General features: G+C 37.6%; 1 protein-coding gene across 1 annotated transcript in view; it reads right to left on the reverse strand.

The window, feature by feature from the left end:
* Positions 1 to 13515, reverse strand: part of LOC126248659 (acetyl-CoA acetyltransferase, cytosolic-like) — a 66908-nt gene that overhangs the window by 40240 nt on the left and 13153 nt on the right. Inside the window, exon 4 of the mRNA XM_049949845.1 lies at positions 13310 to 13509. Within this exon, the coding sequence (XP_049805802.1) occupies positions 13310 to 13509 (200 nt within the window). The remainder of the gene's footprint in view (positions 1 to 13309; positions 13510 to 13515) is intronic.

A 13515-nucleotide genomic window follows, 5' to 3' on the forward strand; every position in this document is an offset into this window, starting at 1 on the left:
GTGTCAAAAATGTGCTGGGAATACCAACTTTGATTACCTCTTTCCATGGACAATGCAGTGGCTGATGGCCTTCACTTCACGACCGAGAGCAGGGAATTTGCATAGAGTTCTCAGTGCTAACAGACAAGAAACACTGCATGATACTGCAGAAATCAATGTGGGACGTACGACGAATGTATCCGTTCGGACTGTGCTGCAAAATGTGGTGTTAATGGGCCAAGGCAGCACATGACTGATGCAACTGCCTTTGCTAACAGCATGACAATACCTGCAGCACCTCTCTTGGACTCGTGGCTGTATCTGTTCGACCCTAGATGACTGGAAAAGCGTGGCCTGGTCAGGTAGGTCCTGATTTCAGTTGGTATGAGCTGATGGTAGCATTCAAGTGTTGCATTGATCTCACAAAGACATGGAGCCAAGCTGTCAATGAGGCACTGTGCGAGCTGGTGGTGGCTCCACAATAGTGTGGGCTGTGTTTACAAGGAATGGACTGGGTCCTCTGGCCCAACAGAACCGATCACTGACTGGAAATGGTTATGTTTGGCTGCTTGAAGACCATTTGCCCCCATTCATGGACTACATGTTCCCTAACAAGGCTGCAACTTTTATGGATGACAATGCAACATGTCATTGGGCCACAGTTGTTTGCAATTGGTTTGGAGAATATTCTGGATGATCTATTTGGTCAGCCATACTGCCTGAATGAATCCCACAGAAAATTTATGGGACATAACCATCAGGTCAGTCCATGCACAAAATCCTGCACTGGCAACACTTGCAATCACGGATGACTATAGATTTAACATGGTTCAATATCTCTGCAGGGGACTTCCAAAAACTTGTTGAGACCATGTCGAGTTGCTGCACTGCACTGGGCAAATTGAGGTCCAACACAATATCAGGAGGTATCCCATAACTTCTACCACCTCAGTGTTTGTCCGGCAGCTGTTTTGCTTCATACTGATATATTTTTGGTGGTGGAGAGGAAAGGGAAGATGACAGGGAAGGGATTGGAGAGAGTGAATGGTGATTATAGCTTTGGGGATGGAAAGGAACAGGAAATATAACATTTAGTGCAATTTATTGCTGTTTAATTGCCCTTTTCTGAAAAGTCACTCAGAGGAGTCATTTGTAGCAATGATGCTTTCAGCAAACTTTACTTGGATGTGTTCTTTCAAAAAGTTATTTTCTTGCAGATTTACAGCATGGCACCTGCCTTCCACTGTGATGTCATCAATGGCTTCCTCAAGTAGTCTGCACATTTTTATTTCAGTCTCAATGCACAATTTACAGATGTGACCTTTCATTTCAAAGCACCCCTACAGCCTCTATCTGGTTGTAATGGCAGTGATAAGGAGGCAGCCTCATAACCTCATGGCTCATTTCTGCTGCTTAGCTGTTGAATTCAAATCGATTGTGAAGGGTGCTTGTGGAACCTGACTTCCCCCAATATTTCCTTTTCCCCTTTTCCATATAGCGGCCTAAAATTGAAATGCTTTTGTCTTCCCGCCACTATGCAATTTCTTCCTTCTTCATATTTGAATTAGGAAATTTCTCATTTTTTCTTTATATGACTATCACACAACCCCCTTGTAATCCACATAATAAATCTAACAATCAATTTTTAAATACAATGCTGAATTTGCGCGATGTAAATAACAGCTTCAGACTTCTGATAAAGCCATAGTCAGAAGATCCTGCATGACAGACAATAAGTCTGTTTCCTTTGCCAGCTGGCAATTAAAAACTGCCACTGCAATTGAATCCTGCCAGATGTGCTTCCTTGCGTCATTCTGCCCGAGCCAGATCTCATTGAGATGAATAATAGAGTGAGGATTTTCTTTTCTGATGTTGTGGATATTTCTCAGAAAAGCTGCCCCCCCCCCCCCACACACACACAAAATCTCTCATCATCAGTGTGTATCTTCCAATTTTCTGTACCTGAATCCCAGAGGTTTTGGAATTGTTCCAACCGGATGTCAGTACCCTGTGAAAGCAATCTTGTTGTGTAAAACATCTGTAATCCTTTGCATAGTAGGATATGTGCCACGGTCATAAAATTTCAATACAGTACAATGAAAACCTCTGTTTGGAAATTATCCAAACCAGTGACAGTTCTTTCACAATATCTTTCCTCGGAGACTGAAAATTCACTTCTTGGCCACAGCCAATGCACAGGCTTTCGCAAATACTCTCTGTACGGTTTGTAGAGAAGCACCACACACACCTTCGTTGTTGCAACCTGCAGCACCAATAAAATTTCACCTTCTTGCATTTTCTTTAAGGTCACAAAGAAAAACATATACCTTGTATGGAAGTCCTTTTACTTGGTTCTGTGTGTCTTGGAATTCAGTCATCTTAACTTGAAAACAAAAACAGCAATACCACATCATGGAAAAACTCTGCTCTCTTTGCAAACATGCAGGACTTCCATACTGAACACATAAGTGAATATTAATCATATAAACGAATTTATCCATAGTGGATGCTGTTGAACTCCGTGGCTGTTTCTTTTTGGTATTCCTGTGATATACAGAGTCTCAATTTTACCTGCTATTATGATGTAGGTCAAAGCAATGAATTAAAATTTGTACCAGTGCTGGTAAAAATTTTAATTCATTGCTTTGGCCTAGACCATTATCATACATAAATGAATGATTGACAGCAACAAAGTTGCAAAGCTGTACCAACAGCACTGTGTCTTCTGATGTTACTTGGACAGCATCATTGAGAGAAATTACACTATGGCAACAATGTGAGCTTAGAGTCACAGACTAAGCCGAACAGGCCAGGGGTGTTTTGCTGACACTTACAAACTGAGGAAGGACAAAGGGTGGGAGAACTCATCTACTTCTCTGAGCTGCCACTTTCGCTGCTCTCTAGTACAGTATAATTCTTTCTACATTCTTCTGTATCTGGGAAAACTATAGGTGGCCTCAAAAATAGCAACAAAAGTCTTTACTGCTGCTTAAGAAGTGTCATTTGATCTGCATCATTTGTATGAATCTGCAATGGCTTCACTGCCAATGGATAATTTGTGAAACTAGGCTCAACTCAACATGAGCAGTACTATGAATGACAGGTAACTGCAGAGCAGACAAGCTACCATATGCTTAAGACGAGGAATCACTACCAGGTGGCAACTGACAGCTCACTGAGACTAAAAATGGAACTGATTCTAACAACTCCAGATACCTGCCAAATGTACCTGCATTGAGTTGATCACTTTCAGGTACAACTGCCTTGTTACCTACACTCCATAATAAAACAAAAATCACACAAGTCTTTTAGAACTTGAGGAGACATACTTAGGATATTCTCCATAATCTGTAGCTATGATGGTGAGTATCTCAATGCCCATAGTTTTCAGATTTCTTAGTGATTGTAACCACACCAGTTGTCCATTGGAGTCGATGACTAAAACTTCGCTAATTTAAAACAGTTTCTGTCACACGTAACTGAAATGAATTAAAAACTACTGATCTCACCACTTGTCTATTTTTATTCTTCAGTTCAGCTCCATCTTCCTTTCAAAACAGTAAACACTATGTGTATAGAAAAATATTTGGATGGCAAAAGTCATAAGGAAACGGAGTATGTCCTTCAAAACCACATTTATAGAGCTATGAGGCTGGAATGAAAAGTAACACACACAAATTATTTCACAAGATAATTAATGCATTGGACAACAGACAAATATCTACACATACTAAGTTCCACTTAGCTAGGTTTCAACATAAGTTCCCTCACATATTTCTCCCAGTGGGGCACCATTTGCAAAATTTTCTGTTCATAGAAGTTTTGTTGTCTGGATGTATAGTTTCCTGTGCACAAAAAATAGGCAACACAGGACTGTGAAACAAAGGTTTGGCACCTTGATACATTCTACAACTTCCTATCGTGTGTAAATATTAATGTTTCTTTATTTTATTGCCTTTATGACATTTTCAGTTGAAATAAAACAGCAATACAATTTGTCTGATTAAAGTTTCAATAATGAGGAACAAACCAGCTATGGCTATGAGCTGTTTTAGTCATCGCATGGAGCATCTGTGATTATGGAGTGATATAAAATCACCTTTTTTGTTAAAATATAGCAGTCAATTTTTTAAAAAATCAAAAGATTTCCTGAAACACTGAGTGTCAGTAGGTGTTTACAAAAGGTTTTAATAGACAATTTTTGTGACAAGGAATACTGTTTTCATACTCAAGCTGAACTTGTTTTCAAAAAAATCCAGTCGTGTTTTAATAGTAGTAGTTAATGGTAATGACAAAGAACTCCAAATGTACAATGGTACTGCAAAGAACAATTTTTTATACTAATGTATGTACACAAGAATAGTGATGTTGAAGTTTTAGTGAATGTGACCTGCAAAAAGAAAAACACTACTGCAGAAAGCTTAAGGATCAAAGTAATTTTCATATGATGTGTCACTGCCAAGTAACAGAGCTCATACTTTCAACAACTGCTTTCTAATTGTAGCAGCAAAAATAGGATTAAATGGTTCAATTGTAGAAGCAAGAGAATACATTAAAATTTCATTCCACAAAACTTTAAGAAACTAGAAGTAGCACCAACTTTCTTCACTGAAATTTATAGAATTATAAAACATGTAAACCATTTTTGTTCCAATACATTACAACAAAAACAGTTTAATGTATTTATTAATTAACCTTAAATATGGAAGTATTTCATGAAGAACTGACGGAAGAATCCATAAATAAGAATTATAAAAGTTCTAGAAACAAATGCTCATGTGGTGTTGATAGGATTTCAAACAGAAGTCTGAAAAGTTGTTATAACTTAATAATAAATAAGGTCCTTAGTGATATATTTAATGCATCCCTGGAACAGGGAATTTTTTCCAGGCAAGTCAAAATATGCTATTGCACCTCTTCAAAAGAAAGGTGACAAGACAGACCTAAACAATTATCATGCAGTTTCCTTATTGACATCACTTTCCAAAATATTCAATAGAGTAGTAATGTACTCAAGAGTGGTCTCACACTGAAGTAGAAACAATTTACTTAGCATATCACACTTTGGATTCCACAATGGTTGCCTGACTGAGTATTCTATTTATACATTCGCCAATTGAACAGGGGGGGGGGGGGGGGAACACCAATGGGTATTTTTTGCAATCTCTCCAAGTCATTTGATTGTGTAGAATACGTTAATCTCTCAGAAAAACTCAAGGTTTATGCACAGCTGATCTGAATCATACTTCACAAACAGAATGCAAAAAGTTGTGCTGAATAATTCAAACCATGCTGATAGGGTAGAAAGTTTCAGTGGCCGAGGAGAAACTACAGAGTTCCACATGGTTCAATTTTGGACCTGCTTTTCCTGATGTGTTAATGACCTTACACTTAACATTCAACAAGCAGAATTGGTACTTTTTGCAGACGATCTTAGTGCTATAAATCCTACCACAAAGAAAGCAGCACGAGATCATGAATACTGTTTCCAAAGAATTATAAAGTGGTTATCAGAAAATGGACTCTCCCTAAATATTGAACACACACACACACACACACACACACACACACACACACACACACACACACACACACACACACACACACACACAACAAGTAAAGCTACTTTTGCTCTTTGTATAACTGCTAACCTTAGAAACAAACAAATTATTTTCCAGACATATTGTAAATTTTTTCCACTCAATGATGTCTGGAATAATTTTCTGGGGTACTCATCACTTGGAAAGCAAGTACTGACTGCACAAAAGCAAGAAGTAAGAATAATGAGTGGTGTTCATCCACGCACATCAGGGAGGTACCTCATCATGGAGCTAAGCATTTTAACTACGCGGTCACAATACATATATTCACTAATGAAATTCATCATAATTAATCAATCACAATTTGAGAAGAACAGTGATTTCCATACCTACAATGTTACCCATTACTGAAGCTATAAGTGGCTCAGAAAGGAGTTCAGTACACAGCAACAAAAATTATTGATTATTTGCCCAATACATAGAACCTCTGACAGCTAACAAAGCAAGTTTTAATCCAACTACAATCATTTCTCTTGGGCAACTCCTTCAGTAAGATGAATTTCTACTTACAAACTGGTAACCAGTTAAGAAAACATCATCATTCCGATAAAAGAATCATTTAAATAATCTATGGAACATGTAAGTAACTAAAGAGAGGAATAGAAATTACACTTTTATTAGAAGACAATAATTGCATGTGTGACCACCACTGATGGTAATGCATGCTCTGCAACATGCTCCCATTCTGGCCATGAGGTTGGTAAGGAGTTCATGTAGTAGTGTGTTCCACTCCTCCTGATAACTGCTGGACAATGATTGATGCATGTGGATGTGCTGCAGTATGTCTCTCAAACACATCCTACAAATTCTTAACGAGATTCAGGTTGGGAGAATGGGCAGGTCAGTCCATTTGCCAAATACCCTCTTGATACAAGAGCACTTCCATCTTTGCTGAAGTTATGGCCACATGCACCCTGGAAAAGATGCACGCTGGGAAGGAGCACAGTGTCGCAACAACACAGACCAGTGATTGTACCATGCTCAAAGATTTGGAGGTCAGTATTTCCATGCAACATAATGCCTCCCCACAGCTTAACAGCTGGACCACCAGAACAATCACGTTCGTCAATGTAGCTGAGAGCAGTTTCCGCCTGTAGCAATATGACAGTACATCCAGCATTGTCGTACACGATTGTTTTGATGAGCCATGTGTTATGGTACAAGGACACACAATGTTGTATTGGTGTACTGATCTCAAAAATCTTTGGACACAGTACACTCACTGTTCAGTATTACTGTGACATTGCACTCCTTCCTCAAGTGTGTCTTTTCAGGTGTGCATTCTGCCCTGTCTTCATTTTCATGGGCGAGAATGTGCAACTCCATCGAACAGCATAGGTGAAGGAGCTCTTGGGACAAGAAGATATTCAGGAAATGGCTTTGCCTGTCAGTTTCCCCCAACTTAAATCCCACGGAACACAAGTAAAATGCATTGGAGATGTATTGCAGCATGTCCACATGCAATACCGACCATCTAGCACTTGTCAACTGCACTGGTAGAGGGATGGAATGTCCTAGCCCAAGAATTCCTTACCCACCTTGTGGGCTGTGTGGGAGTGCACTGCAGGGCACGTACTGCTGTCCTTGGTGATCTCTCGTCCTATGTATGGTCCAGGTTTCATCAAGCTATGTTACTTGGAAGCGACACATCAAGTGAAAGTTACTTTTGCACGCCAATGTATATAGTGTTCTTTCAGTGTCATGTAGAAGTTGTGACATGTTGTGGCAAAGTATCACATTATTAATTTGCCTTGGTGCAAGATTTTCAGAGAACCACAGAGACTAGCAGATGCTGAACATGAGCAATGGACTGAAGCCACAGTATATGATATTGCAGCCATACATAAACTGACAGAATGCAAAGCTAGAAAGAAAGAGATCTAACTTTTAAAAGGAAAAATTAACAATGGGTCACAAAATAAGGAGTGTAGTCAAATCTAAGTCGGTTTACTGTCATGTACAACACAGAATCAAATATCCATTATGAGAGTAAGGCTGTCAACAAGAACTAACATTTCACAATGAAAGCACATTTTGTGGGCACATTAAAGTGAAGACAGAGCTGAATTGGTAACCTCAGGAGTGTGTGCTCTTAGTTATATTTACACACATTGTTTTAGCAAACTACAGTATTCCATAGATGATTAAGTCCCAGAACCTTCCAGAAATCACAAATGTTACACAATAAAGAATTGCCAAAACCAGGAATTGAACCAGTGATGTGCACATCATCAGCCAGCAAATACAACCATACACCAAGACAATCGATGTGCCTCAGTGTACTTAGGAACCTATTTGTGTTGTACAAGTAGAAGGGATGGGGCCTGGAGAGTAAGAAGTGACAATTCAGAATGAATTTTTCACTCTGCAGCAGAGTGTCAGCTGATAGCTCAGTAAGTGGAGTAAATGCTCATGAGATGAAAAGGTTGAAGATTTGAGTCCCAATCTGAAACAAAGTTTTAATCTGCCATGAAGTTTCAAAAAGTGACTTCTTTTTTAAGGAGGGGCTTACAAGCCCATACACCATGTACCCACAATCAAGCTGAGATTGTACAAAGGCCTTTGTCATGAGAAGAAACTGCTACTACAGAGTGCTTGCACATAAATAACAACTAACAGTTCATGTTATATGCCTGCACATAAGCACATTAAAACACACATAGAAGTAGTACAAAGTACATTACCAAATTGTAAAAAAATTTGACTTGGAAAGGCATGACTTATCAAAGATTAAAAAAGGATTTGTTTAAATGTGCAATTACGCTTCTTGACTATTCATCAGACATAAAATCTTACTACGTTTGTCTCATTCTGTGGTTTATTATTGCGGCTATCCATATTCCAAAATGTTTATTGCCCACTGAAACTGTAAAACATAACAACAACAATACATGTAGTGTGCCTGCATGTAAGCACAATAAAGGAATCATCACTGCAGTTTGTGGGCACAAGATTTTACTTTCAACACATTAAAATATTTATTTATCTTAAAAGGATATATTTCAATGTTTTATCTTTTTTGTATTAAAAAGGTAATGCATCATAATTACAAAAGGACTTGTTTGATTTGCCAGTGCACTTCCTGACTACACGTCAAACATGGAAACCAAAGACTTTTCTTCCTGAAGCAAACACTGCAGGGCAAAAAAATAGTAAAGGGAAATGTGGTTGTCTATATACCCAACTTCAGAAAAGTGATTACAGAAGTTATCATAGTTTTTATGTGCCTTCACAACAAATTGTCAAAAACACTAAAAAAACCATTTCCTACTATTACTGATTTGCCCGTTGATTAGCAGTTCTGGAGCCACTTGACTCAATGTATTCCAATTCCTCCAAGATGCCAAATTGTTTCCCTTCCCCTCTGTGTGCAGAATTGTCATGCTACTTTCTAGTTCTGCTAGTGTATGGCTGCTATCTTTTAAATGGGAGCCTAACGCACTGCTTGCATACTCATGTTCTTTAAACCTCATTTTCAAGACTCGCCTGGTTTGTCCCACGTAAAAACATTCACATGATTTGCACTTTAGTTTATAAACTACCGTGGGTGTGGGTCTTACAAAACTTTTTTTGCACAGGTTCCAGACTGTGCCCCAACAACCTGCCCAAATTGTTAACCATTTGGAATCCAAACTGAGCATTAAACTTTTTGTACAAACTTGTGGTCTTTTGTAAAAATGGTCCAAAAAACATTAACACAATGTATTTTACTTTTTCTCTACATTCCTTAGCAAAAGCTTTTTCACCAAGTTTCCTAATATTGGCTTCATTGTATGCATTTGAGAGACTGATCTGTACAGTTGTCCTGATTTCCTTATTTGGCATAACCTTTGGAACATAGAAGAAACGACTTTTTTTGTTTTCAGGATGGCAAGAATATATCGGGATGATAAGGTCTGATGCTGTTGGAATCCAAAAAATACCTAGTTCAGAGGTCCAACTGGGTATTTTTTGGAAATCAACAGCATGAGATTTTATCATCCCAATAGTTTCTTGCCATCCTGGAAACCAAAAAAAGTCTCTTTTTCTGTCTATGTTCCCTAGATTACCAAAGTTTGATTTAAACAAGTATGCGATAAATAAGGAAATCGGGACAATTGTGCAGATCAGTCTCTGAGATGGGTACAATGAAGCCAATATTAGGAAGCTAGGTGAAAAAGTTTTTGCTAAGGTTGCCCCAGGCAAAATGGAATATAGAGAAAAAGTAACACACATTGCTTTAATGTTTTTTTGGACAATTTTCACAAAAGACTGCAAGTTTGTACAAAATGTTTAATGCTCAGGTTGGATTCCAAATGGTTAACAATTTGGGTAAGCTGTTGAGGCACAGTCTGGAACCTGTGCAAAAAAAAGTTTTGTAAGACCCACACCCACGGTAGTTTACAAACTAAAGTGCAAATCATGTGAACGTTTCTACGTGGGACAAACAGGGCGAGACTACAAAATGAGGTTTAAAGAACATGGGTATGCAAGCAGCAGTAGTGCGTTAGGTTCCAATTTAAAAGACAGCAGCTACACTGGCAGAACTAGAAAGTAGCATGACAATTCTGCACACAGAGGGGAAGGGAAACAATATGGACATCTTGGAGGAATTTGAATGCATTGAGTCAAGTGGCTCCGGAACTGCTAATCAACGGGCAAATCAGTAATAGTAGGAAATGGTTTTTTTAGTGTTTTTGACAATTTGTTGAGAGAGGCACATAAAAACTATGACAACTTCTGTAATCACTTTTCTGAAGTTGGGTATATAGACAACCACCTTTCCCTTTACCATTTTTTGTTCCCTACAGTGGTTAGTGAATGCCACATTAATTAGGTTCATCAATGGTTCAAGAAGAAAAGTCTTCAGTTTCCACATTTGCCGTTTAGTGAGGAAGTGCCATGGTAAATCAAACCAAGTCTTTTTGTAATGAGCACGTTATCTTCTTATCTCTACAAAAAAGAAAAAATTAAATGTTGAAATGTACAGTCCCTTCCTTCTGTAATACTCTAATCAGTGAATCAAGAAAAATTTTTCTGTGTAATTTTGACACATTATCCTTTTTAGTTAAATAAATATTTTAATATATTGAAAGTTACAATCTTGTGTCCATGTACTACAGTGATGCTTCTTTTATTGTGCTTACATGTAGGTGCACTAAATGTATTTTTGTTGTTGTATTTTGCTGTTTTAATGGGCAGTAAACATTTTGGCATATGGATAGCTGCAATAATAAACCACAGGATGAGACAAATGTCTTAAGATTTTACGTCTGATGAATAGTCAAGAAGTGTAATTGCAAATCTAAACAAATCCTTTTGTAATCTTCGACAAGTCATGCCTTTCCAAGACAAAATTTTTTTTCAACAATTTTGTAATGTGCTTTCGTGTACTTTGTACTACTGCCAAATGGTTTAAATGTGTCTATGTGCAGGCACCCAGCATGTACTTTTAGTTGTTTTTAATGTGTCTATGTGCAGGCACCCAGCATGTACTTTTAGTTGTTATTTGTTACTGTTTTAATTTTTAGTGAACATATCGGCGTTTGCACAGTGGTAATGACATTAGGTGGTGCCCTCTTGCACCACGTGGTTTACATAGCAAGTGTGAGTGCAATGAAGTAGTGGTTTTTCACAGTCCTACTCATGACCTAAATTCCCATTTCACAAGTTTAAATTATATGCTACACCCTTTAGTCCATGAATGTATGAGTAAGGAACAAGCTTTCAAAGTTATTTTTGCTATGAAATGGTATGTACTGGTTCTGACAGTTTGATTTTTCACTTTTTTGTTAACATTTGGTTTTTTAAAAATGTATAACTAATTATTTGTTATATTTTTACACCAGGAAATCAAATGGGCAGAGCCTGAAACATGTCATTTGGAATAAATGCACTAAAAAACAACTAGTACCTGTTTGTTTGTGACTACTCAGCTTTTGTAAAATCCAGTTAATTATTTTAATAATAATGGTTGCACACCTCTCTTGGCAGTTTCAGGCCAACATAAAGAATCAGATTAGGAAATGAAAACACTAAAAGTAGTAGATGAGTTTTGTTATTTGTGCAGCAAAATAAATGGTGATAGCCTAAGTATAGAGGATATTATAATGCAGACTGGCAGGGGCAGCAGCAGCAGCAAGGAAATCGTTTCTGAAAAACAGAAATCTTTTAACATAAAATATAAATTTAAAGGTTAGGAAGCATTTTCTGAGTTTTCTTTGTCTATAGTACAGTCTCTTATATGAGTGAAATGTGGATGATCAACAATCCAGACAGGAAGGGAATGGAAGCTTTTAAAATGTGGTGCTACAGATGAATGCTGAAGATTAGATGGATAGATTGCATAACAAATGAGGAGGTACTGTACTGAACTGGGGAGATAAGAGAGGAGGCAGGACATATTCTGAGGCATCAAAGAACTGTCAATATGATATTAGAGGGAAGTATGGGGGGCAAAAAGTGTAGGAGAGCAAGAGATGAATACAGTAATCAGTTTCAAATGAGTGTAGGTTACAGTAGTTGGAAATGAAGATGTTTGCAAAGGTAGACTAATATGGAAAGCTTAAATTAGTCTTTGGACTGAAAACAAAAACAACAACAACAGCATGTAAAACTTCAAATGCAAAAGGGTAAGCAATTTTTTGTAGATGAAAATAAATATTTTTTTAATGAGGCTTCTCCATGTTATCACTTATTTGCATAAGGAAAAGAAATTCCACCACACAATTTATGTGAGCATTACTTAACACACATAATAGCTGAACTGTGGAATTTCTTTTCCAATAAATATTTTTATGCTTTGTGTGTATTTTATTCTCTATTGCAAATACTATTTTAATCCTCTGTTACTTTTGTTTGAAGTTCTGTACCTTCTGTTCCTAGCAAACATTGATTTTCTTTGTCAGTACCTACAGTTTAATTTCTTTCATGTAACTTCAGTCCAACTATTCTCATTATATGGCTTTCTATCAGTATGCAAAACAGGGTTTGAAAATATTTTAACTAAAATCAGCTCAACAAATACTTGGGTATGGTAAGATGAAGTCTTCCCAGTTCATACCCTCCACCACCATCTCCAGCATGCAATCTCACACAATAAATTCTAATAACAGCACCAAACAAAATAAGAAAGGATTTTTTTGTGACATGAAGAATAAAGACTGTTCTCATACTGTTTTTCTCCCACTCAGCTGTGCTGAACGTTTTATGAATTTGTGATCATTTCAGAGCAACTATAGCTTCAGTTTCAGGTACTTCCATAATTTATAGTAATTATACAACTTTTTATTGCCATACCAGAGGATGTTGGAGTACAACAGTGAGATATCCACAGCGTGGTATATTGCACTGACCACAGAGCTAAAGTGGCTGGAGATGATGCCATGGTTGCTTCCAGAATGATAGTAAATAAAAACAATAAATATAGCAGAGAGGAAGAAAAAAGTAAGAGAATTTCCATTATTCTCCATAACAAAATATTTCACAGCTGATGCCCAGTGCTACGGAAGGAATAAGAAAAGAAATTTGATCTACAATTTTGTCAAAGCTTGTCACAAAGGATGAGCAAATTATATGAGTTAGTTTTCCATCATAGTTTGAAGTGTCACCCACAGAGTGTTAATTGCAAACTGCCTCACATGTTAATGTTGGAAAATATTACAACCAACACAGAAACTCTTCCCAGTACTGTCAGCACCAGAACCCAGAAGAATTATCTCCAATCATCCACCAACCAAAATGAAACTTACCAGTTTCTCCCATATGTACATTATAAAAAGCATCAGTCAGACCATCACACAATAGGGTGTCACGCAAAGATGTATCACCCATCTTTAATCCTTTCCTCATATTAGTAACATGAGGAGTTAAGCTCATTGATTCCTGTCCACCACATACTGCAAGTTGTGCATCACCATTTCTGATACTCAGGTATCCATCAACAACAGCCCTATGG

Source organism: Schistocerca nitens, chromosome 3, assembly GCF_023898315.1.
Source record: "Schistocerca nitens isolate TAMUIC-IGC-003100 chromosome 3, iqSchNite1.1, whole genome shotgun sequence".
Taxonomy (NCBI): Eukaryota; Metazoa; Arthropoda; class Insecta; order Orthoptera; family Acrididae; genus Schistocerca; species Schistocerca nitens.